General features: G+C 44.6%; 2 protein-coding genes across 2 annotated transcripts; both read left to right on the forward strand.

The window, feature by feature from the left end:
• The first annotated feature begins 1,527 nt into the window (after positions 1-1,527).
• Positions 1,528-5,654, forward strand: Krt34 (keratin 34). Its single transcript, XM_028889514.2, has 7 exons — positions 1,528-1,943; positions 2,047-2,129; positions 2,974-3,130; positions 3,959-4,120; positions 4,211-4,336; positions 4,513-4,733; positions 5,193-5,654. The coding sequence occupies exons 1-7, from the start codon at positions 1,596-1,598 to the stop codon at positions 5,275-5,277; spliced, it is 1,182 nt and encodes a 393-aa protein (XP_028745347.1). The 5' UTR covers positions 1,528-1,595; the 3' UTR covers positions 5,278-5,654.
• A 6,225-nt stretch (positions 5,655-11,879) lies between these two features.
• Positions 11,880-18,264, forward strand: LOC114706951 (keratin, type I cuticular Ha3-II-like). Its single transcript, XM_028889517.2, is given in 8 exon segments — positions 11,880-12,277; positions 13,996-14,078; positions 14,892-14,989; positions 14,992-15,047; positions 16,307-16,468; positions 16,559-16,684; positions 16,862-17,082; positions 17,830-18,264. Coding segments are annotated over 8 exon segments (1,212 nt in total). The 5' UTR covers positions 11,880-11,929; the 3' UTR covers positions 17,948-18,264.
• The last annotated feature ends 7,852 nt before the right edge of the window (positions 18,265-26,116 follow it).

A 26,116-nucleotide genomic window follows, 5' to 3' on the forward strand; every position in this document is an offset into this window, starting at 1 on the left:
TGTTCACAAACTGAGTATTAAAGAAACGCAGCCCTCCCCCAGACAGGGAGCTGTGCCCATGATTTAAGTAGAAATAATGTCTGCAGTGGAGGGGGACTATGGTTATGAACAAAACATATAGGATCCATGAGTCATGATATGTTTTTCAGACACATCTTAATATTGTAAATAAATGTGCTCTACAGTTCCCCAAAACCTTCCAAATGGCTTTTAAAAATGGTTTCCTGGTGTTCCATGGTCATCTATAGACACATGGCAAAACATCAGTTCTTAGTCTTGGGGGTGTTTTGAAAAACTTGGGGGAGCATATTTAAAAACTTTTGAGAGGGCTTTCTCCTCCCAAACAGACTGATTTAATCAGCTCAAGAGGCAGAAGTCAGCTTGGCCCCAGGGGACTTGTAGACTCTCGACAGGTGAAACGTTTCCCCTGGCTCTGATGAAGCCCACTCACCGGTACCTGGATGCTGGTCAGAACCATCAGCTTGATGTTCTTGTAAATTTCCTGAATTTTGATTTCCCCAGAGGTAATGAAGGGATAAACAGCTCATCTCCAACTACTTTACACACTTGTCAAGAAAAGCATGGAAAGTGGTGTTCATGGAAACACTGTCAAAAGGGAAATTCTATTAGGATTATTAATAATTTTGATTATTATTGACCCAACACATGACTTAGCTTCTTAAGGATAGAAAAGTCTCTCTCTCTCTCTCTCTCTCTCTCTCTCTCTCTCTCTCTCTCTCTCTCTCTCTCTCTCTCTGTATTTCCTTCAGTGCCACAGAACCCACCCAATGGCTCCAACCCTTAAAGGTTCCACTATCCACCAAGAGTACATCTCCACACTCTATACAGACTGTGGCCTATAGTTGGCCAAATCTCCTTTTAGAACAATCCCCATCCATCTGAGTGCTTGTCCCATCCATCCATCCATCCATCCATCCATCCATCCATCCATCCATCCAGCTTTCATTTCACATTTCCCAAGCACCATCACACACTTGTTTCTAGTCTGTCTATCTGCACATTTCCCAAGGTGCAGCCAGTATTCAAGTATCAGCTTTCTTGCAGCTAGTCCAGCCTGAGTTTCTTCATAAGGATGATTCCCCTGAATGCTGAAATGTGTCTAGAGGACAGGCCAATGGGAAGGATGTTTACCCAAAGTACTTTTGCTGTCGTTATATCAGCAGAAACCTCCCAGGAAAGGAATCCCTGATTCCCAAACAACCCCACCTCACGTCCCTGGCTATCCTTCCCTCTGAGTAATGGGGTGAACCTTTCAGGACTGTGATGAATCTACCTCCTTTGAAGTCATCTGATGAAACTCTGATTTCATCAACCACTTGTACCCAGGAAGAGGCTGCTGTGACACAAGCTGAATGGAATAATTTTATAGGATGAGGGGGGACTCTTTGGAAGCAATCTAAGTAGCATAATTTGAAGAAAAATTAGCTGAAGCATTAGGAAAGGAAATTATGCTATTTTTCAAGCCCCCACCCACTATTAAGAGTATAAAAGGCTCATGAAGGACGGAGAGACTCAAACCTCACCCACATCTACCTCCAGCAGGTCACCACTCTCCAATCACCTCTCCCAACACCATGTCCTGTGAATCTTGCCTGCCTGCCCTGAGCTGCCGCACCAGCTGCTCCTCCCGGCCCTGCGTGCCCAACAGCTGCCATGGCTGCACCCTGCCCGGGGCCTGCAACATCCCCGCCAATGTGGGCAACTGCAATTGGTTCTGTGAGGGCTCCTTCAATGGCAATGAGAAGGAGACCATGCAGTTCCTGAATGACCGCCTGGCCAGCTACCTGGAGAAGGTGAGGCAGCTGGAGAGAGAGAATGCAGAGCTGGAGTGTCGGATCCAGGAGAGGAACCAGCAGCAGGACCCTCTGGTGTGCCCTGCCTACCAGGCCTACTTCAAGACCATTGAGGAGCTGCAGCAGAAGGTGAGAGGGTGACTTGTCTAAGAGTCGGGGAGCAGCTGCCTTTCTTAGGATGGGGAGACATACTCAAGTTCAAGTGGATCTCACATTGGAACCGTTGTTTCAGATTCTGTGTGCTAAGTCTGAGAACTCCAGGCTGGCCGTGCAGATCGACAATGCCAAGCTGGCCTCTGATGACTTCCGGACCAAGTATGTTGAACCTTTTGAGTTGGGTGACTTCCAAACCCTGGTAGCTCTCTCATGGCTTGTTCAAGGCTCTGTGGGTCTAATGTTGCCGGGAAGGGCAGATGGAAGGGATGAGGAAGACATTTCTTCCCTTTTCATGTCTCCTTCTAAGTCTGGTTATAAAAAATAAGCTTCAACCAGGCATCCAGACTTGAGCCCTTCAGTTGATATTGGTTGACTGTCCTTTATCAGAAGTGCTTGGGACCAGAAGTGTTTTTTGGGTTTTGGCTTTCCTTCTGAGTTGTGGAATAGTTGAATATTCATGGTGAGTTGTCTTGGGGACAGGGCCTGAATATAAACACATAAACACAAAACTCATTTGTTAGGTGTTTATGCCCTTCAAACACAGCAGAGTGTCATTTTATTCACTACTTTTAGTGCACCTGCATTTTGATTCTGCTCTTTCATTGGAGTCAGGTGGGGCAGTTTTCACTGTGGTGTTGTGTTCCTCAAAGACTTTCAGACTGCTAAGCATTTCAGGTTTTGGATTTTCTAGGCAGTGATGTTCAACCTATATCAGTGTTTCGAGAGAGTTCTTCTTATAAAACCCCCAAATCCGGAGATGGGAATGGATCAGTTTGGTTTTATATCAACCAATAAACACCAAGAAGAGGGTGAGGACTCCACCTTATGGGTGTCTTTGGGCCCCTTGTGATGTTCAGTTGAGTCAAGACCTCACCCAGCTGATCTACATATAGCAAGATGGAAACAGAGCAAGAAAGGCAGACAACTGTATACGTTCATTGAGTTCTTGGTCCAGTCCCATCCTAACAAGATGCTGGCTGATCCTCCCGCTCTGTGTGTGCAGGTACCAGACTGAGCAGTCCCTGCGGCAGCTGGTGGAGTCAGACATCAACAGTCTGCGCAGGGTCCTGGACGAGCTGACCCTCTGCAAGTCTGACCTGGAGGCTCAGGTGGAGTCTCTGAGGGAGGAGCTGCTATGTCTCAAGAAGAATCATGAGGAGGTAAGAAGATGTATTTAAAAAGCAGGTTTCAGAGCCGTGGGGGTGAAGCCATTAGCATTAAGAGAGGGTCCCTGGAATCAGGAGGTCCTAGTTAGCCGTCAGGCTTCCTGATGTAGGACCATTCCCTGAGGACTTCCAGCTAAGATCCTAGGAGGGTGGGGATGGCGCTGCATCTTTATCAAGGAGTCCAGTGAGCTGCTGATGCTCAAGCACACTGGCTTGTGGGCAGTGAGTATGGATGTCCACCCACTGAACTCTGATCTCTGCTGGTTACTACTGTTGGGTCCCGGGATTGACAGTGGAGGTGGAGGGTAAAAGAATAAAAAACAACCCATGGCTCCTCTCTTTAAGAACTCCCAGTCTAGTATGGAGGGACAGCTAGGGAGCCCTAGTGACATCATGCAAGGCTGAGTGAAATAAGTGTTGTGTGGTGTGCACATAGTAGGAGGAAGCCAGTCTTACGGAGAGGAGCTGGGGAGTACTTCTCAGGGACAAGGGGAGGTCATTTGAGGGTATAGCAAAGAAATGCTTAGGCAAGGCATGGTGAAGTATGGCTAAGCATCTAGTACCTAAAGGAGTGTGGTGGGAGACAGGAGGGTTTGTGTGTGCCAAGGACTCAGAAGATTGGGAAGGTGCTTCAGTTTTTGTCTGAGAAAGACAATCATGTGGTTCCTGATAGAGCTTTGTTGCGATGTCTGTATCTTTGGAATGATGAGGATGTTGTTTTAGCGCCCCATCCCTTTGTAGGCAGTGTTATACTCACTTTCCTAAAGCAGGAAGAGAGAAGATCTGGGCTCATAGGGTCATTCTTTCTCCTTCCCCCACCAGGAAGTCAACACCCTGCGCTGCCAGCTTGGAGACCGCCTCAACGTGGAGGTGGACGCCGCTCCCACTGTGGACCTGAACCGTGTGCTCAATGAGACCAGGTGTCAGTACGAGGCCCTGGTGGAAACCAACCGCAGAGAAGTGGAGGAATGGTTCACCACACAGGTGGGCACCTGAGCTCATGGTCACCCAGGGACTGGGTCCCCCAGGACCCTAAGCAGGCTCTGATCCTGTCTCTGCCCTTGCCTGTTGCAGACCGAGGAGCTGAACAAGCAGGTGGTGTCCAGCTCAGAGCAGCTGCAGTCCTGCCAGGCAGAGATCATCGAGCTGAGACGCACAGTCAACGCCCTGGAGATCGAGCTGCAGGCCCAGCACAACCTGGTGAGTAGTGTCCACACCTGCTGCTGGGCAGTGTGGAGTCAGGAGGCAGAGTCACTGGGGTGCCCTTGGGGCCACTTCCTCTCCTTAGCTCTTGAAGCCTGTGACTCCTTTGGGAGGCCATGCAGGAGCCTTTAGAGGGGACAGCTCTGTGACAGCCTTTGTCTTCTCCCCCACAGAGAAACTCTCTGGAAAACACACTGACAGAGAGCGAGGCTCGCTACAGCTCCCAGCTGTCCCAGGTGCAGTGTCTGATCACCAACGTGGAGTCCCAGCTTGGTGAGATCCGGGCTGACCTGGAGCGTCAGAACCAGGAGTACCAGGTGCTGCTGGACATCCGGTCCAGGCTGGAGTGTGAGATCAACACGTACAGGAGCCTGCTGGAGAACGAGGACTGCAAGTGAGTACAGAATGAATTTCCGGGATTGTATGTGTGGTGGATGTATTAGACAGAAGAAACACTCACGGTGACCATGTTTCAAACTACTCAAATAGTGCACTGAATGCCTACAGTGGCATAGTGATTTGCACAAGCCAAGTAAATGGGGGTGAGCAAAGGCGCAGGAAATAGCTCCTGCCTCTGAAAGTCATCAATAGCGAGCAGAGGAGTGGGTAGGGAGATTGCCAGTCACAGCCTTACATGTTAAGTTCCCGGAGAGCACAAGAGTGTGAGACAATTTTAAAAGCACAAGTTTCCCATGCTGCCCAGGGTATTGTGGTTAAGGGAGAAGGGCTTGATACCAGTTGCAATTCCACTCTTAATTCACAGGTAGTTCCTGTGAGTACCAGATACTGTGTGTGACTTAGGGTTTTCTGACTTCTCCTGTCCACTCCATTGTTCCCTTCTGTGTCTCCCCAGCCTCCCATGCAACCCATGCGCCACCACCAACGCTAGCGGCAGCTGCTGTGGACCTTGCGGCAGCTCTCAAAAGCGTTGCTGTTAACTGAACTCCGTGGATCCCCTTTGAAGACATCAATGAAGCCAGTTAGTGAAAAGCCAGGAACAGTCTTCAGGTCTCTCCTTTGCTAGGACTTCGGTTGCCATTAAGAAACGTCACCATGACAACTGCAATTGCTAGAAACTGACATGCTTTCCAGAACCAATGAGCAAAGACCGCCGTCATCAACTTCTTGACATTGAAGGTCAAGTCTCTTTGCCGCTGAAGGTGTCAGATCTCTGCAATCTGAGCTCTGGGGATTACCAGAGAGGGCGTTTCCTGTACAGGCCTCCATTTCCTGCCTTCCTTTCTTCTCTCGTATTCTCTGGAATGCAAGGAGGCAGCTTCATTTACTTCCCAATAAACTTTATTTCTCTGGCATAGTAAAGGTGTTTCTCATTCATATTCATACTTTGTAAAATATTCATGACTGTCCCATAAAAATACCTCTTGCTAGCAGGGTGATTAAAGGCTCAAATGACTGACCTGGGTATTACCTCAAAGGGAAATCTGGAGGGGCAGGGAGAGGTGTTCCCCGGATGGGTGGACTCTGGCCAAGGGCAGGCCATACAGAAAACTTGGCCATGAACACCAAGCCCATTTTGCTGCAGCCGCAGGGCCCTTGGTATTCTGAGAAACCCCCAGCCGGCAAATTTCTCAAATTCTTACCCTCATTACATATTTTTTTTCTCCTAAACTACCTTACCACTGGCGTCCCCTCTTCTCACCTCTCTGGAGCCCCTGCCTCACCTACATAAACAGGAAATGCCCCTTCTTTGATTTCTGTACCTTCCCACAGAGCTCTGCTCACCTGTGCTCGGGCTTCTAGCTTTTTTCTGTTTATATCCCTGTTCCTGGATAATTAGCACCCTTATATGATTCCCGAAATTGGCTGATGATTTCTGAATCTCAGTCTTGTTAGAACACAAACTCTCTGGCTGCCCCCCCAAGCCCATAAGCCCAACTGGACCTTCCCAAAGCTTGCTCTCCAGGACAGAAAGTAAAGAAACCATGTGGAGCTGTGGCCCTATAGCCCCTCCCTCTAGCAGCTACAAGATAAGCTTTATTATCCCTTCCAGAACTGGCTCCATATCTGCCGAGTCCTATAGATGATGTCACTTAGCATTGAACTATCCACGATTTCATCAAAAGTTCTCCCTTTTGTTTAGGGGCTTTCTTTGGAAGCCTCCTTTGTTAGAATTCCTAGCTACTCCCCCATTACTGTGCATGTGTTGGCAAGATGCTTAGTCATCCCAGGGCCTTATTAAGTCCTATGTAATCCATGCCCTGTGTGATCACTTAATTTGTGAGCAGCATGGGCATGTAATCTATGGGCATGTGTGGTGTAGCCCATATGCGCATGTGCAGGGGAAACCTATAAAAAATTGGGTTCCATCTATCCCTCCCCACTCTTTCTGCACGATCTTTTCATAAGCCTAAGCACCCCCTTCTGTTCCCTTCCCTTAATAAACTCTTATAGTGGGTTTTGTTGTACCTTGTGGCTTTTCTTGCACAGTAAAACAGTGCCACTTAATGAATAACATTGCACTGCTTAATAAATAACAGCCTTTCCCTTCAGATGCACGCCCCCCACCACATCATGATGTCTATGGTGGATCTTTCGCTTCCTCTTTTACTTTAAGCTATCTCTTGTGATGAAGCTCTTGAAACCTTGCTAGGGCCTTTAGGGGGAAGTCTCTCTCTCTCCTGATAAAGTTCACTCTGAAGGGTAATTGGCTTAACTTCCTTTCCATTGGAGTTCGTGCTTTCCATTCTTCTCACTGTTATACCAAGTCTCAAGGTCCAGGCTTTGGTTTCTCATAAGACAGTTTCACTTCAAGTCTGTCCACCCCATCACACCTAGCTGGACTGAGACTTAACTTGGTGAGCAGAACCATATCTCCAGTCTCAATAATTTCTTTTTACAATTTACATCTTAAAAGAATTCACATGAGAAACACAGAAAATTGTGATAGACTTTACAGGCTAGTTTTGCATATTTTGGTAGTATAAAAACCGAGTCATACCAACAATGGTTACATGGATATAGTAGTGATAAACAGGTGAACTGTACATAAAAATGGGTCAAATAATGAGGTATATAAACAGTTATCACTATGGTCATTAGTTTGCATGCCCAGCTTTAAAACTGAAATCATCTTATTTCACAAACTTGTTTTCTTTTTTTAGACAAGGTTTTACTACATAGCTCTGGCTGCCTGGAACTTGCTATGTGGGGCATCCTGGCCTCAAACTCAAAGAGATCGGCCTGCCTTTGCCTCCCTAGGACTGGCCTATAGGTATGCATTTCCCCCCACTCAGCATCTCCCATGAACTCTTTGCATTCTATGGCCCATAATCCTAAGAAAGGCCAGCGTTCACTAAGTCTTTCTCAACAAACAACAATTCTCAGGTCTCCACCCATTTGCCTCATCTTTGAATTTTTAAAGCTGTCAAGTCTATAAAGCACAGTCACAATTACTATGTATTCAGTTAATGCTCTCTGATGGGCACAAATATAACCAATTATCTACTGTTGTATGCTGAAAACTATGTCGGGAAAAGAGAAACACTAATAAACAAAGCCCATTCTTGGGCTATAGCAATATTTACAACCCAGAGTGAATAAGACAAAGAGACAGTCATCATTGACAAACAGCGAGGTGGCTAAAGGGAGATCTAAATGAAGAATTATGAATTCCAGAAGCGTGAGAGAAGGGCAAGAGAAGACTCAGAGAACAGGACAGCCCCGAACAGTGCTTGGACAGTGAGCCTGGCCATTAACAGTTAGGCCTTCTCTCCAGCCCTTGACCAGTCTTTGAAAATATGTTCATTTCGTATAACATTTGTCTGCCCGTCTTGTCAACTGCAGGCCTTTCAACTGCAGTAGAATCACCCCCTAATTAAATCCTGGTGCAAACCAATGGATACTGTGAACGGAATGGATAAGGATGAATAATATTAATGAGGATCATGATAAGGTTATTAAAACTTTATACACCTCCCATAGTTCCTACTTCAATCAACTCTTGCTATATAATATTAGCATAATTCTGAAATAAAATTTGATGGCACCTGTTTGGACAGATGAGTGTGTGGGTTCAACATGAGAAAGTTTTTCTAAGCATTACATTTGTTGGGTAAGGAAATGAGGAATTGAGGGGTGTATTTATAATCTGAAAGATCATTTTCTAACTTGGAACATAAAAGAAATGTGGTAGAAGAATGAATCTGTATGATAGTTTGGTATGTATCAAAAAGTGCCTTGAGTGGCTAGTTATGAGATGTTTGTGCATGGAAACTTGTCAGGTGATGCATCTGGCAGTTGTGGATAGCCTGGCTTGTAATGAGACCTGGAAGCTTTTAGAGTTGTGTGGAATAGAAGAAAGACCTTCTAGAAAGCTGCTGAGAGAAACCATGAACTGAGATGGGTGGGTTGGGGAGAGGATGAAGGGAGTTTAGAGGCATCCTCTAGCATGTGGAAGCTGATTGGAGATAAGGAACAATGAAAAAAAGATAGGAAGAATTATACTTGTTGAACACTGTATTAGTTAGGGTTCTCTAGATAAATCAACCAACAGGATCTCTACAGAAATTGAATCACTAGGATGTCTGTCTGTCTGTCTGTCTGTCTGTCTGTCTATCTATCTATCTATCTATCTATCAATCTGTCTATCCATCTTTCTTTCTTTCTCTCTCTCTTTCTTTCTCTATCTATCTATCTATTTATAATCTTTTATCCATTTACCTATGTATATATCTATCTTCTATTTAAGACACAGACAAATATATATATATATATATATATATATATATATATATATATATGACTTGGGGAAAGAGAAGGGGTGTTTCCTCATGACTTTACAGACAGGAAGGGTGGCTCCAGCAAAGACTTGCCCTGACTTCACTCCGTGGATAAATACTACTGCCGAGTGTGTGTGATCTCTGACATGGAAATAGCTGTAACTTCTGTAATGAATGGTGTCCTTAAACCTCAAATGCCGTTGGCTCACATCTTGAAACCAGAAGCCTCAGCCACAGCGTCTGACACAATGATACAGGTAGCTATAAAACCTTTCTGGTTGTTAGGATTTCATCTGCCCATCATGTTTATTGAAGGGTCATTGGCCAGAGACAATACCATTATTTACTTAAAGTTGAGAACACTTTAAGTAAATGGAATAAATGAGAAGCACTTCTTTCTAAGAATTCCTAGGAAACAAACTGAAACTTGTTTCTTTTTTTTTTAAACAGATCTGGGTCCTTTTAGCCATTCATTATATAATAACCATGTTGCTATGCAGCAAACAAATCACTTCCACTCAGGATGTGTGTATTTTCTAATTCTACTGTGCACTTTTGAATATGCAGTAATCTTTTCTATGTCTTATTCCATTCTGACTGAGGCAGAAACTATAGAAATAGTTATACAGTCTTCATGGACATATTTTCTAGTCTACAACACACTATTCCTTCCTTACTCTTTTTTTTTTTTTTTTTTTGCTTTTGTTTTGAGTCAGGGTTTCTTGCGTAGTTTTGGTGCCTGTCCTGGATCTTGTTCTGTAGACCAGGCTGGCCTCGAACTCAGAGAGATCCACCTGGCTGTGCCTCCTGAGTGTTGGGATTGAAGGCGTGCGCCACTACCGCCTGGCCTTTCCTTACATTTTAAAAAATAGCATTGTCCCAGTTTTATTCTTTTGAGGCTGGTGATATAGAAGAAGAGAGGAATGGAAGATAATTTTTAAAAAATTAATGGTTTCATGTATGTTCTGGGTTTTGTGAGCTCATTCAATTGGGCTTTGATCAGTTTGGCAGTGATTGTAGATCAGCACAGCTGATCTAGGTGTCACGGTAGAATCATTTACAAGTAGAGTTGGGTGGGAGAGCAGAGACTGTGGACACGAGGAAGGAGCAGTCCTAAAAGAACACCCGTTTGCTTAAAGCTTGCTTTCTGTCTAAAAGCATGCTCGGAGTCAGCTCTTCCTTGGAAATGACTTTCAGGATCACTCAAGAAAACACATATGATTGTTTTATAGTCACAACTTGTTTCTGAACCAATAAAGAAATGACTCAGCATGGATGTTTACCTCCCTCAATAGATTTAGATCCAAATTACAGCTGGCTGGCTCAAAAATGGATACAGCCTTAAAATACGTAGATTTGCCTTCTATGAGAATAATAAAAAGAACAGGCTCCCAGCACACACTTGAAGGAAGGAGGATCTGAGAGATAACTACTTGATAGGAGTTTGCTCAGAGTTACCAAGAGGAAAACTTTAAAAATGGCTTTTGTATTGGAGACACTGATAGACGAGACAGCCAATCTTTGTAGTTCAAAGCTCCATCTAGAATGGCATGAGGCAGAAGATGTGCTGGCTAGAATATGCTGAAAGTCTTAAGATGTCACCTTAGCATGTGAAAATGTGTTGGCACTGAGGGATCACACTCCTTGGAGGACTAGGCTCAGGTATTCCTGCACCAGATTGACTAGGGGTTTACTTCTTTTCAACTTCCAGTGGGGAGGATGCATTCTTGATAAGTAGGCTCTCATTAGAATGGAAGTGAGTTGGTTTCTTAAAAGAAGAACAGACTTGTTTCTTGGCTCATTCTGATTGGGGGAGAGGATGGGGAGAAACATCGCCAAGCAATGACTGAGTTTGACTGAATTCAGTCTATCCCACATCATTCCATCTTACAGTAAAGTTATTGGAAGGGAGAGGGTACCACGAAGTAGTGAGAATATGGCCACTGGAATTAGGGAAATCTGCTTTTGCTCGTGGACCTCGAGGATCTTGAGGATCTTGGTGAAACTCTGCGGCCAGTTTACAGACTCTTACAAGGCTTGTGGTTCCCGAAGGAGTTAATGCATATGAAGTACCTGGTTCATTCAGTGTCTGGTACAAAGTGGGCACTCATGCAAGCAGGAGTCAATTACAGTCACACTGTGTGCAAGCAAATACTGTAGTACTTCATCTCAATAGCTATGCCCAAAATGTTGGTTTCCAAAGCATTCCTATGAGGATGAATGGACCCTAGGAGACTCCTACAGCCCCATAGGAAGAGACTATAGTTGCTTCCACTCACTTGGATGATATGGAATCATTGCTTCCACTCACTTGGATGATATGGTAGCACTGAGCAGGTTGTGTTTTCTGATGTTTGCTTTTGGGATTCTCTACTAACCAGTTTGGTTTCCAAAGAGATGCTCGGATGGTTTTCCCCACAGACTCCTCCCTGGGGATGAGCTGAACAAGGCACAATCCTATCCTAAGCTTAGGAGAAAGAGATCAGAAGTACCCCCAAATCTGAGGGCCAGATGCCACTGTAACTCAATGCCCAGTAAGGAAGTGCTGTTGTTGGCAAAGTTGGTTACTTTGAAGCCAAACCATGAAGCTCTTTCTGAACTAACCAGCGTGATTGGTGAGGAGTCCTGACATAGCAGGAAGCCAAAGTAAAACATTTTATGAGCTAAAGGACTCAGGTGAGGTGGCTAAATAACAAATGGAAAATTGGTAACGAGAGCAAAAGGGGGTAAATGTCACCACACCCACCGCTGACAGGATATAAAGCTCTGGAGAGGACCGGGCCATGTACCAGAGACAGAACATTAGGTGTAGAAGCTGACTGACTCTCATAGCTCTGCTCCCTCCAGCACCATGCCATACAACTGCTGCCTGCCCACCATGAGCTGCCACACCAGCTGCTCTTCCAGGCCCTGTGTGCCCAACAGCTGCCATGGCTGCACCCTGCCCGGGGCCTGCAACATCCCCGCCAATGTGGGCAACTGCAATTGGTTCTGTGAGGGCTCCTTCAATGGCAATGAGAAGGAGACCATGCAGTTCCTGAATGACCGCCTGGCCAGCTATATGGAGAAGGTGAGGCAGCTGGAGAGAGAGAATGCAGAGCTGGAGTGTCGGATCCAGGAGAGGAACCAGCAGCAGGATCCTCTGGTGTGCCCTGCCTACCAGGCCTACTTCAGGACCATTGAGGAGCTGCAGCAGAAGGTGAGCGGGATGGGCATCATAGAGTCAGCTGAATGAACTATTTATTCAAATTGAACATACTGAAGTCTGAACGGAGCTAAGGCTGTTTACAGCTAATGTTGGAAGTGATGTAGAATTCACTGGCCTAACAACATGAGACGTCTTTGAAAATCTCTTTTGGAATCACCATGATGAAGTATACAGATTCAGCATTAGTGTCAAATTAGCCCAAGGTTCCTAATATTGCTTCTTACCCCAAACCAAAATAGCTTATTTTTAAAGGCTTATTATGATGCCCTTTTCTTGCTTTCAGACAGATTATAACATTAAAAAAAATACTGTGCACCAGAATTACTTCTTTGACCTAAGGATTTTCTATGTGAGGTCTCAAACAGTAAAGTTTTTCAAACTTGTAGCAACTATTGTAAGAGACAGCTTTGACGAACCAGGAAAGCCATGGGCTCCAGAAACCTCACCAACACACACACACACACACACACACACACACACACACACACACACACACCCAACACCATTCACTAGAACAGGTATGTAGGCAAATGGCACACAGGGTCATGAAGACAGAAGTAGAAACCACAGAAAGTGGGATTTGGAAGGATCCTTAAAAGAGTCAGTATCAGAGTGGGATTTGAGTGACAAGCAGGGGTTGTGTGTGTGTTTGGGGGACGTGGGGGCAGAGGACAACCTGGTGTCATTCCTAAGTGCCATTCACCATTTTTTCTCCCCTGGAAACAAGGTCATCTACTGTTCTGGAACTTGTCAGTAGGCTAGTAAGCCATGAGGCTCTGTATGTCTCCGCCTCAGTGCTGGGATTCTCAGTGAGCACTACTATGTCATGATTTTTAAAAACTCGAGTTCTGGGGATTAAATTCAGGTGCTCATTTTGCAAAGCAAGCACTTTACCAATCCGACTATCTCCTGGACCCCAACAAATAAGAGTTTCTATCTGACTGTGCATGCATATGTTTTTTGGAGGGAATTGTTTGTCTGCTGTCCCAACAAAGTGAATGCCAGAAAGGAGTATGATTTGAGTATCATTATTTATTTACTCACAGTTGATGAGCATTAGGCAAAGTGCTAAGAGTACGGGTCAGGGATAAAATGCTGAGAAAGAGAATTTTGTTCCAGCAGGAGATCACGTCTTAATAAGGTAGAGAGATAGGGTAGACCATAGCAAAAGTGCGAGGAGGAAGTGGCCCCTTGGAGGAACTGGGAAAGGAAGGGATGTGGGTTCTACAAGGTGATCTCTAGGTGGAGGAAAACATGTCCCCTGAAGCATGTGCATGGTGCCAGCAGAGTGGACAGGGCTCAGCAGGATTCCAATGGAGGTGGTGTGAGAGGGTAACTGTCTTGTCTTGCTTATCTGCACTTGCCTGGTTTACTAAAACCAGGAATGCTGTCATCCTAAGCATACAGGGATCCTTGGTCACCTGACTTGAGGTTTGATCAACCAGTGCAGTGAGTTCCTACAGCAAAACTAAAAGAAGCCCCAGAAGAGCAGAAGCCATGATTGCACTCACCGGCTGTGGGTGAATGAGCGATGATGTTGAAATCACACTCTTCCTTCCTAATCTGTGTTACATTCTACCTCAGCACTTCTGGTTTCCATGGTGGTTCACTGAATGAATCATGTTTGGATACCTGATGTGAGGGTCTGAAAGGACACAGAGCAACTGGGGAGAAATAATGTAACTCATCTCACAATTGATCCTCTGCAGATTCTGTGTGGCAAGTCTGAGAATGGCAGGCTGGTGGTGAAGATTGACAATGCCAAGCTGGCAGCCGATGACTTCAGGACCAAGTAAGACATTTGTAATGACCAGAAGAGCCCAGTGAGAGGTTGAGTTGCAAAGTCAGGACTTCCTGTTCTGGAACTGTGCCAGGCACAGCTTCTAAGTGCTATTGTGTCTTGGGTTAGAGTTAGGTTAAAAGCCAAGGTCTCTTTACTGAGAGCTGAGGGTCTATGTTTTAACTTTAACTTGAAGAAGTGTATTATCAACACAACCCAAAGGAGTTATTAAGCCATAAAAAAATAAGAGGTAAAAGCCATTTCTTTCAGTGAATTAATCAGTATTTTCAGTTAAGATTTAATCATAATAATTTTTTTATGGAACCTTATAAAGACCTCTAGGCTTTATAATAGGATTTCATGTCTATCATTTCCTCACCTTCAGCCCCAAACAGTGACGTGTTAGTTTTGTCTTCATTTTACAAACAAGGCTCAGAAGGATTAAAGAATCCACCTCCAGCCATTTCATGGCAAGGCTGGATCTAAGCGACTTTGAGTTTCATGTTCTTCAGGGTAGTTGGAAAGGAAGGGAGATAGGTAGTAGTAGACTTAGGAAGTGGAGCAACTCAAGAGGACAGACATGGTAGACTTACTTGATAGCCACTTGTGAATGGATTCTTAGAACAAATGTGGTGAACATGGAGGAAGCCACACACAGTGTCTTCGCTGTGGGTCTTGGAAGGAGACAGGCCACCTCACTCACCACAGTGATGCTTTTCCTTTAGAACATTTAAAACGGAATAGCCTCAAAGTAGGATGAGTTTGACTGGGTGACACAAAAGCTTTTCCTTGTCGATATCTTCTGACTTTTGACTATGCACGCAGGTATCAGACTGAGCTGTCCCTGCGGCAGCTGGTGGAGTCAGACATCAATGGCCTGCGTAGGATCCTGGATGAACTGACTCTGTGCAAGTCTGACCTGGAGCCCAGGTGGAGTCTCTGAAGCAGGAGCTGCTGTGTCTCAAGCAGAACCATGAGGAGGTAAGAAAGTCCCAGCCACTAACATCTCAGTAAGAGGGTCCCTCCGAGCAGGGGAAGGTAGATCTTGGTTTGTTAGGTTAATGCAACATTTTTGCTAGTTGGTCAAAGAATAGCTAAGAGATGATTGGGCAGTGAGGCCCAGGTTGAGCTCTTTTACAGGGAGAAGTGTGTTTGGCTGATCTGTGTCCACATGGGACCAGATGTGTGGCCCAAGACTCACATGAATTCTGTTATTTTCTAAGTAGTTATTAAATCACTGATGAGGTTTGGAAAGAGATAGAGATTTTGTCCTTTATTAAATCTAAGCAAATGGATTTCCAGCTAGTAGATGGATGGGTAGGTAGGTGGATGAATGGATGGGTAGGTAGGTGGATGAATGGATGTGTAGGTAGGTGGATGAATGGATGGGTAGGTAGGTAGATGAATGGATGGGTAGGTAGGTAGATGAATAGATGGGTAGGTAGTTAGATGAATGGATGGGAAAATGGGGAAATGAAGAAACTTAAATAATGGGTGCTTCAGACATCATGGTTGAATGAGATTTGAGGAAATCAGCTGCATGTCTCAAACATCAGATCCTTTCCCAAGGGGGAAACAAGTTCTAACAGACGGGATATGATAGGAGACAAAATGGGTGGACAACATTAAACTGGGTTTCTCCTAATTTCAGTAGCAACAATTATAAATCACTTGTCACTGGGCTTATCACACAATAAATACAAAATCAGAAGGGAATGACAGAATCTCAATATTAGCAATAACTTCTCCAAGAATCTTCATACAGAGATGAGGGAAGGGACTCAGACAGTCACCAGAGGTGACTTACATCAGCTGGACTCAGGTTTTCTAACTTCGATACAATGCTTCTTCCACCGCATTTTTTTTTAAAGATTTATTTATTCATTTTGTATACAGCATGTATGACTACAGGCCAAATGAGGGCACTAGATCTCATCACAGATGGCTGTGAGCCACCATGTGGTTGCTGGGAATTGAACTCAGGACCTCTGGAAGAACAGTCAGTGCTCTTAACCTCTGAGCCATCTCTCCAGCCCCCACCGCATTTCTTGATACTCTCATAATACTTACACCGAACTTTCCCTTCCTCTAAAGAGTGTTTATGATAAACCTGTCTCTGACCGACATCCATCCTTTTAAAGTCTTGCATTCATCTTTGAAAAGTTTCACTCTGAGTGTGCCTCTTAAAGTATGAAGGGCTCCTTAGTTCTGTGGCCCATCCTTTGCCTTTCCCCCACCAGGAAGTCAACACCCTGCGCTGCCAGCTTGGAGACCGCCTCAACGTGGAGGTGGACGCCGCTCCCACTGTGGACCTGAACCGTGTGCTCAATGAGACCAGGTGTCAGTACGAGGCCCTGGTGGAAACCAACCGCAGAGAAGTGGAGGAATGGTTCACCACACAGGTGGGCACCTGAGCTCATGGTCACCCAGGGACTGGGTCCCCCAGGACCCTAAGCAGGCTCTGATCCTGTCTCTGCCCTTGTCTGTTGCAGACCGAGGAGCTGAACAAGCAGGTGGTGTCCAGCTCAGAGCAGCTGCAGTCCTGCCAGGCAGAGATCATCGAGCTGAGACGCACAGTCAACGCCCTGGAGATCGAGCTGCAGGCCCAGCACAACCTGGTGAGTAGTGTCCACACCTGCTGCTGGGCAGTGTGGAGTCAGGAGGCAGAGTCATTGGGGTGCCCTTGGGGCCACTTCCCTCTCCTTAGCTCTTGAAGCCTGTGACTCCTTTGGGAGGCCATGCAGGAGCCTTTAGAGGGGACAGCTCTGTGACAGCCTTTGCCTTCTCCCCCACAGAGAAACTCTCTGGAAAACACACTGACAGAGAGCGAGGCTCGCTACAGCTCCCAGCTGTCCCAGGTGCAGTGTCTGATCACCAACGTGGAGTCCCAGCTTGGTGAGATCCGGGCTGACCTGGAGCGTCAGAACCAGGAGTACCAGGTGCTGCTGGACATCCGGGCCCGGCTGGAGTGTGAGATCAACACGTACCGGGGTCTGCTGGAGAGTGAGGACTGCAAGTGAGTCGCTGGGGGGTGTATCCACTACTGTGAGGCACACGCAGAGTACCTTAAGAGTAATAAAGGAACTTGGAGGGTGAAGGTCAGATACCAGTACATCTCTAGAGACTGATGTAGGGTACTTGTGGTCACTGTTACTTGGACTAAAGATATTTTATGTCATGAAGGATAGTCTCAAGGCTGGTGATTCTTTGGCTGATGGGTAAAAACCTTTATATCTTCATAAATGGTTTCTGATATGGAAAGGAAATAGAAAACTCAAGCAATCATTGCTTTGATTAAATGAAATTTTTAGGTCCACTGTTTCTTTTCTCCTTGTTAGAATCATTTGAGGCAAGGAATTTGATTCAATATAACCATCTTCTTGCATTGGAACATTCCCAAGGAAAACGACTTAATAATAAATAGAGCAGGCCAGGTGGCAGCTCAGGCAGGTGATTTGCACAGTTCTTTGCAAAGTTTATGTCTGTGAGGTGGATCTTACCAATCCCATTTTCTAGGTGTGAGGCAGAGGCTTAGAGGTCAAAGTGACTTCCCCGAGCCCTCAGGGTTATATGGAATATGTATATATATATATATCTCCAGTGTCTATACTCTCTTCTACCACTGTCTCTGGACTCTGTAGAGGAGTGATCTGAACAAGGCTCGCTCTCTAGACGTCAGGGAATGGGGGCTCCTTGCTTTTAGCCATCTCTGCTTTTTGAAAATTTCCTTTCTCATGCTGACTCTAACCGTCCTGTGTCCCAGGCTGCCCTGCAACCCCTGCGCCACCACCAACGCCTGTGACAAGCCCATTGGACCTTGTGTCACAAACCCGTGTGTCACCCGCTCCCGGTGTGGACCCTGCAATACCTTTGGCTGCTAAACAACCCCAGGGCCAGCGGGAGGATTGTACGAAAGATCATCGATGGATCAGCTCAGCCTTTCTGACCCCACATCCAGCACCACACCAATCATAGTCTGGAAGGAGAGCACAGGCCTAGTTCTGTGGTTTGGCTCTGCGTCTAGGCCCATGGGACCATCTTCATCCGGGGCCTCTTCATGACCACCGGCTTGTGTTCTGGCGGTCTGAGGGATCTGAGCTGTGAAGGGGCCACATGAGATATTTTGTGGTTCTGTCTGCTTCTTCCATCCTTTCTTGCAGTCCCCCCAACACTAATAAATTTTCCTCTTGCAAACAGATCTGAGTTTTGTGTGTATCCATCCTTTTCAGAGTGTTTGTTCTCTGTGTGACTTTTAGGTAGTCACTTGAAAGCAGAAAGGGACTTCATGGTTTAACCCTACCCTGTCCTATCGTTCATTAGACACAATGAGTGCCAGCATCCCTGCAGGCTGGCATTAAACGGGAGCAGAACAGTTGGGCAAAAGGCCTTTGTGTGAATGTGGGCTGGTACTTTCAGAGTTCTTGTTATTTTCGTTTCTAATTCACTACAAGATGAGGACAAGAGCTTCCATCTACTGAACTTGCTAAAGCTATTAGGAACTCGTACACAATGGCCTAAGAAACTGGAATTCCCCGGGGAATCTCAGGCCCAGAAAAGAGAGAGCCTAAAGCCCGAGGGAGATCTCCAGGAAGAGACTTGGAACTTGTCAGAGAGCCTTGCAGGCAAGTGGAGCCAAAACAATGGTGGGTCAACGATAGGCAGGACTCTGCTTTGACCCAGACTGCCTAGATATGCATAGCCCTGGCCTTCTCCTTCGGCTTGGACTTCAGAACCCTGAAGAAGCACTTGGGACACATTACTGGATCTCCTGTCTCTCTTATCAATATGGTGACATTGAATGAATCTCCTCTTGTTTTTTGGCTGATTTTATGGCTGTTTTAATGGGGCTTACTGAAGATGGGTGGTTGAAATTGGCTTGCTGGGGCACCAGGTGTGACCCTAAGTCTGGTAACAATATGAGTAAAATCATGGGATATGTGATGTTCTGTGATTGGCTTCTTTTGCATACTCCAGTGTCTTTAGATCCACTTCAAAACATAACATGTACTATGAACATTGCATTTTGGGATTGTTTTCAATTTTGGGTTACTAGGGTAACATTGTCTTAAATCTTTATGTTCAAGTTTGAGTGTGGACATGTGTTTTTTCCCCTCCCTGCTTCCCTGCCTCTTTTTCTTCTTTGTGTGTATAATGTATGTTTTGCATGCACTTGGGGCACATTTGTGTGTGCAGGTATGCGTGTCCATATGGGCACTTGTGGAACCCAGAAGCCAATGCTGGCTGTTTTTCTCTTTTGTTTCCCATTTTATTTTTTGTTTTGTTTTGTTTTTGTTTTTCGAGACAGGGTTTCTCTGTGTAGCTTTGCGCCTTTCCTGGAACTCACTTGGTAGCTCAGGCTGGCCTCGAACTCACAGAGATCCGCTGCCTCTGCTTCCCAAGTGCTGGGATTAAAGGCGTGCGCCACCACCGCCCGGCCCCATTTTATTTTTTAAGAAGAGATCTCTTGTTGAACTCAGAGTTCACTGATTTGGGGAGACTGGCCAGTGGAACTTTGGAACCTTCTGTTTACATTTCCCAGTGCTGGGATTACAGGCATGAGTCACCTTCCAGCTGTTTTATGTGGGTGCTGGGGACCTGAACATGGGTTCTCACTTAGCAAGCACTCTACTTTATGAATCATCTCCTTATCCCACTTTTGTTATTTCGAGACAGTCTTATTCCACAGCCTAGGCTGGCATGGCCTTCACTGTGTGGCTTAGGCTGGCCTTAAACTCATGGCCATTCTTTTGCCTCAAACTTCTAAGTCCTAAGGCTTCACATGTGAGCCATCACACCTTACTTGGGCATATATTTTCAATTGTTTTGGGTATAGATACACAAGAATGGAATTGCTGTGTTTTGGGTATAGATACACAAGAATGGAATAGCTGTGTTTTGGGAATAGATACACAAGAATGGAAATGCTGGGTTACAACATCACTATAGAACTGCCATACCTATCTCTGTGCTCGCTGATGTTCTCACTGACTGACGACGAGAGAGCTCCATCTGCACATTCTCAGTAACACCTGTTTTCTTCCATGCTGTGAAACAACAGCAAAACCAGGTCATCTCAGTGCACGTGAAGTGGTATTCATTGCGGGCTTTGATTTGCATTTCCTTGATGACTCATGGTGTCGTACTTCTTTTCATGTGTGTGTAGGCTGTTTATAGATCTTTGGGGAAATGTTTACTCAGATCCACAGCCTGACTTTTAAAGCCTGGCTCACTTGTCTTTTAAGTTGTAGATGTGCTTTTAATGTTCTGGACACAGGATTCCTATTTGGCAGGTGATTTATAAATGTTGTTTTCCCCTTCAGAAGTTAGTTTTTCACTTTCCGAATGAAAATAAAGTATGTTTTTTCTGTAGAAGAATTTTAAAATTTGAAGTCCAATCTAATTTTAATTTTAAAATTTGAATTATTTTAAATTTGTATGTGTGTGTGTGTGTGTGTGTGTGTGTGTGTGTGTGTGTTTGTGTGTATGTGTGTGTACGTGCATGAAAGCCAGTGTTCATGGAAGCTAGAAGTGAGTTCCAGGTCATCTAGAGCTGGAATTGGTTGTGAGCCTCCCAAAGTAGGCATTAGGAACTGAACTTGGGCCCTCTGGAAGAACAGGAAGTGCCCTTAACCATGGAGCTATCCCTTCAGCCTCCTAATTTTACTTTTATCACTTTTGATTTGGGTGTCACATGTAAAAAAACTATTTCTTTCTGCTTGTTACGTTTGTTTATTTGTTTATTTTTGAAACAGAATCTCACTTTGTAGCTCTGGCTGTACTGGAACTCACTCTGTAGACCAGGCTGGCCTTGAACTCATAGAGATTTCCTTGCCTCTGCCCCCTGAGTGCTAGGATTAAAAGCATGCACCACCACACCCAGCAAAAAACTATTTTTTAACCTGAGATCTAGAAGACTTATTCCTATCTTTCCCCCAAATTTTCTAGCTTGAGTTCTTAGAATTAGCTCCCCAGACAGGGTCTTTCTGTATATCCTAGTCAGAATGCAAATTCACCATCCCCTTCTTTCTACCTCATGAGCACAGGGATTGTAGGAATGCATAGCCATGTCAGGCTCTCTGTTATTTTTATGGTGTAAACAAAGGCCAAACTCCATTCTTCTGCATGTGGATGCCTAGTTCCTTAGATATCACTCTTCAAAACGTTGTTCTTTCCTCCATTGGTTTGTGTTGGTGGCCATGTTGAACATAGCTTTGTAGTAAGTTTTAAAGTCAGGGAATGTGACTCCTCCAGTACTTTGTTCTTCTTTTGAAAGACTGTTTTGGCCATTTGACTCCATTATACCTGAATTTTAGAGTCAGTTTTTTGATGTCTATGAAGAGGCTAGCTTGTGTTAGAACGTCAAGTCAGTTGCAGGAACATGGTCTTCGTTATTGTTACTTGTATAACTTGCTATGACAAAAGAACTCTACAAAAGTCATTTAAGGAAGGGGTAGTTTTGGCTCATAGCTCTAGGGCTACGGTTCATCCTGGAAGGAAAGGGATGTGGCAGGGGCAGGAGGTAGCTGGTGACCTTGTTTTCCCAGTGAGGAAGTAGAGAGTGATGCACAGTTGTGTTCCACTCACTGTCTCCTTTTTATTCAGCCCTGGGCCCCTGTGCACACAATTGCATCACTCACATTTAAGGTAGGTTTTCTCACTACATTTAATCTGGAGAACTTAATCACAGACGTGCACAGAGATTTGTTTCTGTGCTGATTTTAAATCCCATCAAGATGACAAGATTCACCTTCACATCATCTTAGCTGTTGAATCCACAGGGGTATCTTGTTGCTTAAATTCTAAATGGTCTTATAACAAAAACCTAGAGCCACATATCAGGGTGAAAGCTGAAAGATCAGCGAAACAGAGCAAACCACAGCTACCATCTCTTACCTCACCAACTCCACAGCCTTACAGAGACACAATTCCTTCCTGTCTCCTACCACCTTATATTCTTTTCTCTGCCCAGTCATATCACTTTCTGTTTCAACCTTCCTACTGCTGCGATTAAAGGTGTGAGCCACCACTGCCTGGCTCTGTTCCCTTTTTAGACTGGATTAATCTCATGTAGCCTAGTGTGGTCTTGAACTCACTGAAATCCAGATAGATCTCTGCCTCTGCCTCCTGAGTGCTAGGATTAAAGGTGTGTGCCACCACTGCCTAGCTTCTGAGGCTAACTCTGTGGCTGGTTCTGTCCTCTGATCTTCAGGCAAGGTTTATTTTTTAGATTATAAATATCACCACAGTATCTTATCCACCACCTTCAGGTGTTAGAGAAAGAGGAACTGGGCTGTTCACTGCCCCCCCACCTGGGTCCTTCCAATGTTTAGGAAACTGGTGGTGGGTTAAGAAAGGGTAAGGTTGTGGAAAAGAGGATTGCTGATGTATACTGGCTGCTGAGATGGATTGGGACTGCCGCTCAGCTGCCAGGTCTATAATGCTTATGGAAAGCAGAGCTGTGAAGAATGGATACAGACTCTTGTTTAGACACTAGAATCTCCTGATGCTCTTATGGCATGAATCCATGCATCTCAGTATTGTTGTGAGCCTTCTTTAAAAATCTCTAGAGACATTGGTTCTCTTTACCATTTTTGAATGGCTTAACAGATGTCTTCCAGAAGGAGGACAACTATCCTTGAGTTCTCCATCCATCATGTCTGGACTCCTTTAAGCAGATCTTGAATCTTCATAGCTTGTCTCTCATTTCCTCTTCAATGTTTTCTGTTTTTAAAACCTGTCTGTACTATATGCTGAAAATTTCCTCATCTATGATTTCTAGTTCATTTATTCTCTTTCCATCTTTATCTAATCTGATATTTAATCTGTCAGCTGGGTTTTATAATTAGTGATAGCCTTTTAGAAAATAAGAACATTATATTATTAATTTTAAATTAGATTTGGCTTTAATAATTGTTTTGTATTGTATCTCTCTCTCTTCTCTCTCTTCTCTCTCTCTCTCTCTCTCTCTCTCTGTTTATGTGTGTGGGTGCACAGGCCATTGTGCACATGTGGAAGTTAGAGGACAATTTAAAGGAGTCAGTTCTCTCCTTCCACCATGTGGGCAGGTTTGGAAGCAAACCTTTCCCTTTACCTGCTGAGCCATAACAGTGGCCTCAATAAATGCAATTTTAACAGAGCTGGCCATGCCTTATTTGGATTTATTACAAATGATATTTAGTCATTAAAGATAATAATACTTGGATACATAAAATAATGACCAAACACATAAAAACAGGAAAGGAAAATAGTGGTGTGGAAATGTATATTTGATACTTAATAGGATACATGGAGCCTTCTACCAAAAATCCAACAAAATGAACATCAATCTCCATACATCCCAAAATCTATTTAGAGATCTATTTAATTTTATAAAAGTGGATTTATCATCTGGTGAAAAAAGAAAACCCAAATGATAACTCAGTGTATAGACTCCTAAAATGCTATGAAGATCTACAGAGCAAATCTTAATAAAATTCTATTTATAAAACACAGTTGACAAATAGCTGCTGCGCCTTTTCCCACTGAGCCATCTTATTGGCCCCCCAGCTGCAATTTTTAAGGTGATATGCATTCGAATTTTGTTATGGCTACCTTTGTGTACCTTTTTGGTGGAGGGAGTTAAGTTTACTGCTATGGAGTAGAGCCTCACTGCTTAACCAATTACCTCTCTGAGTTACCCCAAACCAACTAGATAGAGTTCTATATCCAATAGGATATTGTTGCATCTAAATTTCTTGGGTATAATAATTATATTACCAACTTAGAACATTTTAACTCAAAGAGATACCAAGGAAATCTGGTATTGCTAGATTCTATCATTGCATCCATGTACATCTTTAATTCATCAACAGAACATAACCACGGAAAACAGATAAACCATGGCCTTTGCTGTCCCCCCACTGCATTTGATTGTTGGTTCCAGGTAATGCCAGATCAGATTGTGAAATCACTTCTGTAGCATGTTGATGGGCCTAAGAATGTAGTGAGGATCAGTGGATTAGGGTTCTAATGACTAGATCATGAACAATCATTTCTTTATTCTGAGGCTCAGTTTCCCCACCAGCAAAATGAGGGCAGCATGGACAAGCAGATCATAAGACCATGGCATCCTCTTGTTCTGAGCTCTCCATTCTCTCTTTGGACCATCTTGGCACTTGGGGTCTACATGAAGAGGTAGAAAAGAAGTCAGATGATTTTGAGGTGCAGCTGTAGCAGAATGGCTTGGATCTGTCACAGAGCATATCTGAGTTCTATTTTGTCACCTGCTGTGAAAGACAGTGAGTGGCCCTTCCTTTGCATGGATGATGCATCCCTCTTGACTGAGTATCAATGCTCTTCTTAACAAAGTAGAAGTGGTGTCTTATGCACATGCAGTTTACCCTGATGTGCTTCCTGGATGATTATTCCTAAATCACAAACTGTTATGAATCATCGAGTTCAAACAAGCTCTTCATCTCTGAACTGTTTCAAGTGTAATTATCTTTCAGGGTCCAATTACTGTATAAAACTCTGATCCCTGAGACCAAAGCCCACATGCTTTATAATCAAGTGTGCAAATGGAATATGGTGGATGTTCTCTAAGTAATGGACATCTTTACTCTGTATGTTTGAAAACTCAGTTTCCTGAAGTTCAGTGTGGATGTTACTCTATGAATACAGGTGTTATACACAGTAGGCATACCTGTGAGACTCTAGGAGGGGCCTGACAACTTTCTGGTTCACTCAGCACCCTCTCCATGGTCCTGATCGAGCTTGCGTGATCTTGTGGATGTATTTGGCAGTTGTCACATGATGCATTCTCTCTGTGTGTCTTTCTCTGTCTGTCTCTATCTCCCTCTGTATGGGCCAGAGGTTGCTATTGGGTATCTTCCTCAATTGTCCTCCACCTCAGTTTTTGAGACAGATTCTTTCACTGAACCTTGAGCTCACTGACTCCTAGGCTAGCTGTCTAGAGCGCTTCAGAGATCATCTGTGTTCATCTTCCCTGTGTGTGATTACAGCTGTGTGCCTCTATGCCTGGCTTCAAACATGGGTGTTGGGGATCTGAACTCATATCTTCATGCTTGTGTGGTGGGCACGTTACTGACATCTATCTCCCCAGCCTGCATGACCTTGTCTTTGATATGCTTTCCTTCCTGTTCATCTGTGACACTATAATCTCATTCCCTTCATTGTCTCTCACCCTTTCTTCATTTCTCTGGATTTCTAAGGTTTGTCCCTTAGCTGTTTCTTCTCTCTATATACTCTTTTCCTTTGCCCATGTCTGTAACTCTCACACCTGTCCCCCAACCATGTCCATATCTGTCATTATCATCTCTACCATCAACTCTATACCTTGACTCCTTTTATCCCCTTATTGCTGCTTGCCTGGACTGCTATAACAACCTCCTTGACCGCTATAATAACTTCCTTGCTGGTCTCTCAGTTTCTAGTCTTTTCTTTTTCTAAAACTGTTAAACATTTGTTGAAATGGTGCCTCAAAACTTTTGTCACCCCACAGGCTCCAAAACCCACATGGGAGCTGATAGCGGGATGGTCCAAGCCCCTTGGTTCTTTCACAGAAGACTGGTGGCATATGACTGTTGCCTCTTTAGACAGCTTTATTTTCTACTGTTTCCCTTCACTGACACATAGACTTGCTCAAGGTCCTCCATCATGCTGGATTTCCCTGCTGTGTTACTGTGCATGCACCAAATCCCACTTGGACATCCTGCTTTTACTTTCTCTGTTTCTTAGACACCACGCTGTGCTCCATCCCCAGCACAGATCCACGTCTGTGAACCTCGGTCCTGATGATGCTTGCTCCTTCCCAATATGCAAACCTCTCAGATGTTACTTATCACTTCCTGCCCTGGTTTATTACTTCCCATTTGTGTCTTCATCTATTTGACCTCCACTCACTCAATATGCCCATCATGTAGCAAGGCCCTAGGACTGGGGCTCAGCGATGAATTGAACCTTGTCCTTTGTCAGAGAGAGGAGAGAGAGAGAGAGAGAGAGAGAGAGAGAGAGAGAGAGAGAGAGAGAGAACTCACACAGGTCAGGACAAC

This window comes from Peromyscus leucopus, chromosome 8b, assembly GCF_004664715.2.
Source record: "Peromyscus leucopus breed LL Stock chromosome 8b, UCI_PerLeu_2.1, whole genome shotgun sequence".
NCBI classification, from domain to species: Eukaryota; Metazoa; Chordata; class Mammalia; order Rodentia; family Cricetidae; genus Peromyscus; species Peromyscus leucopus.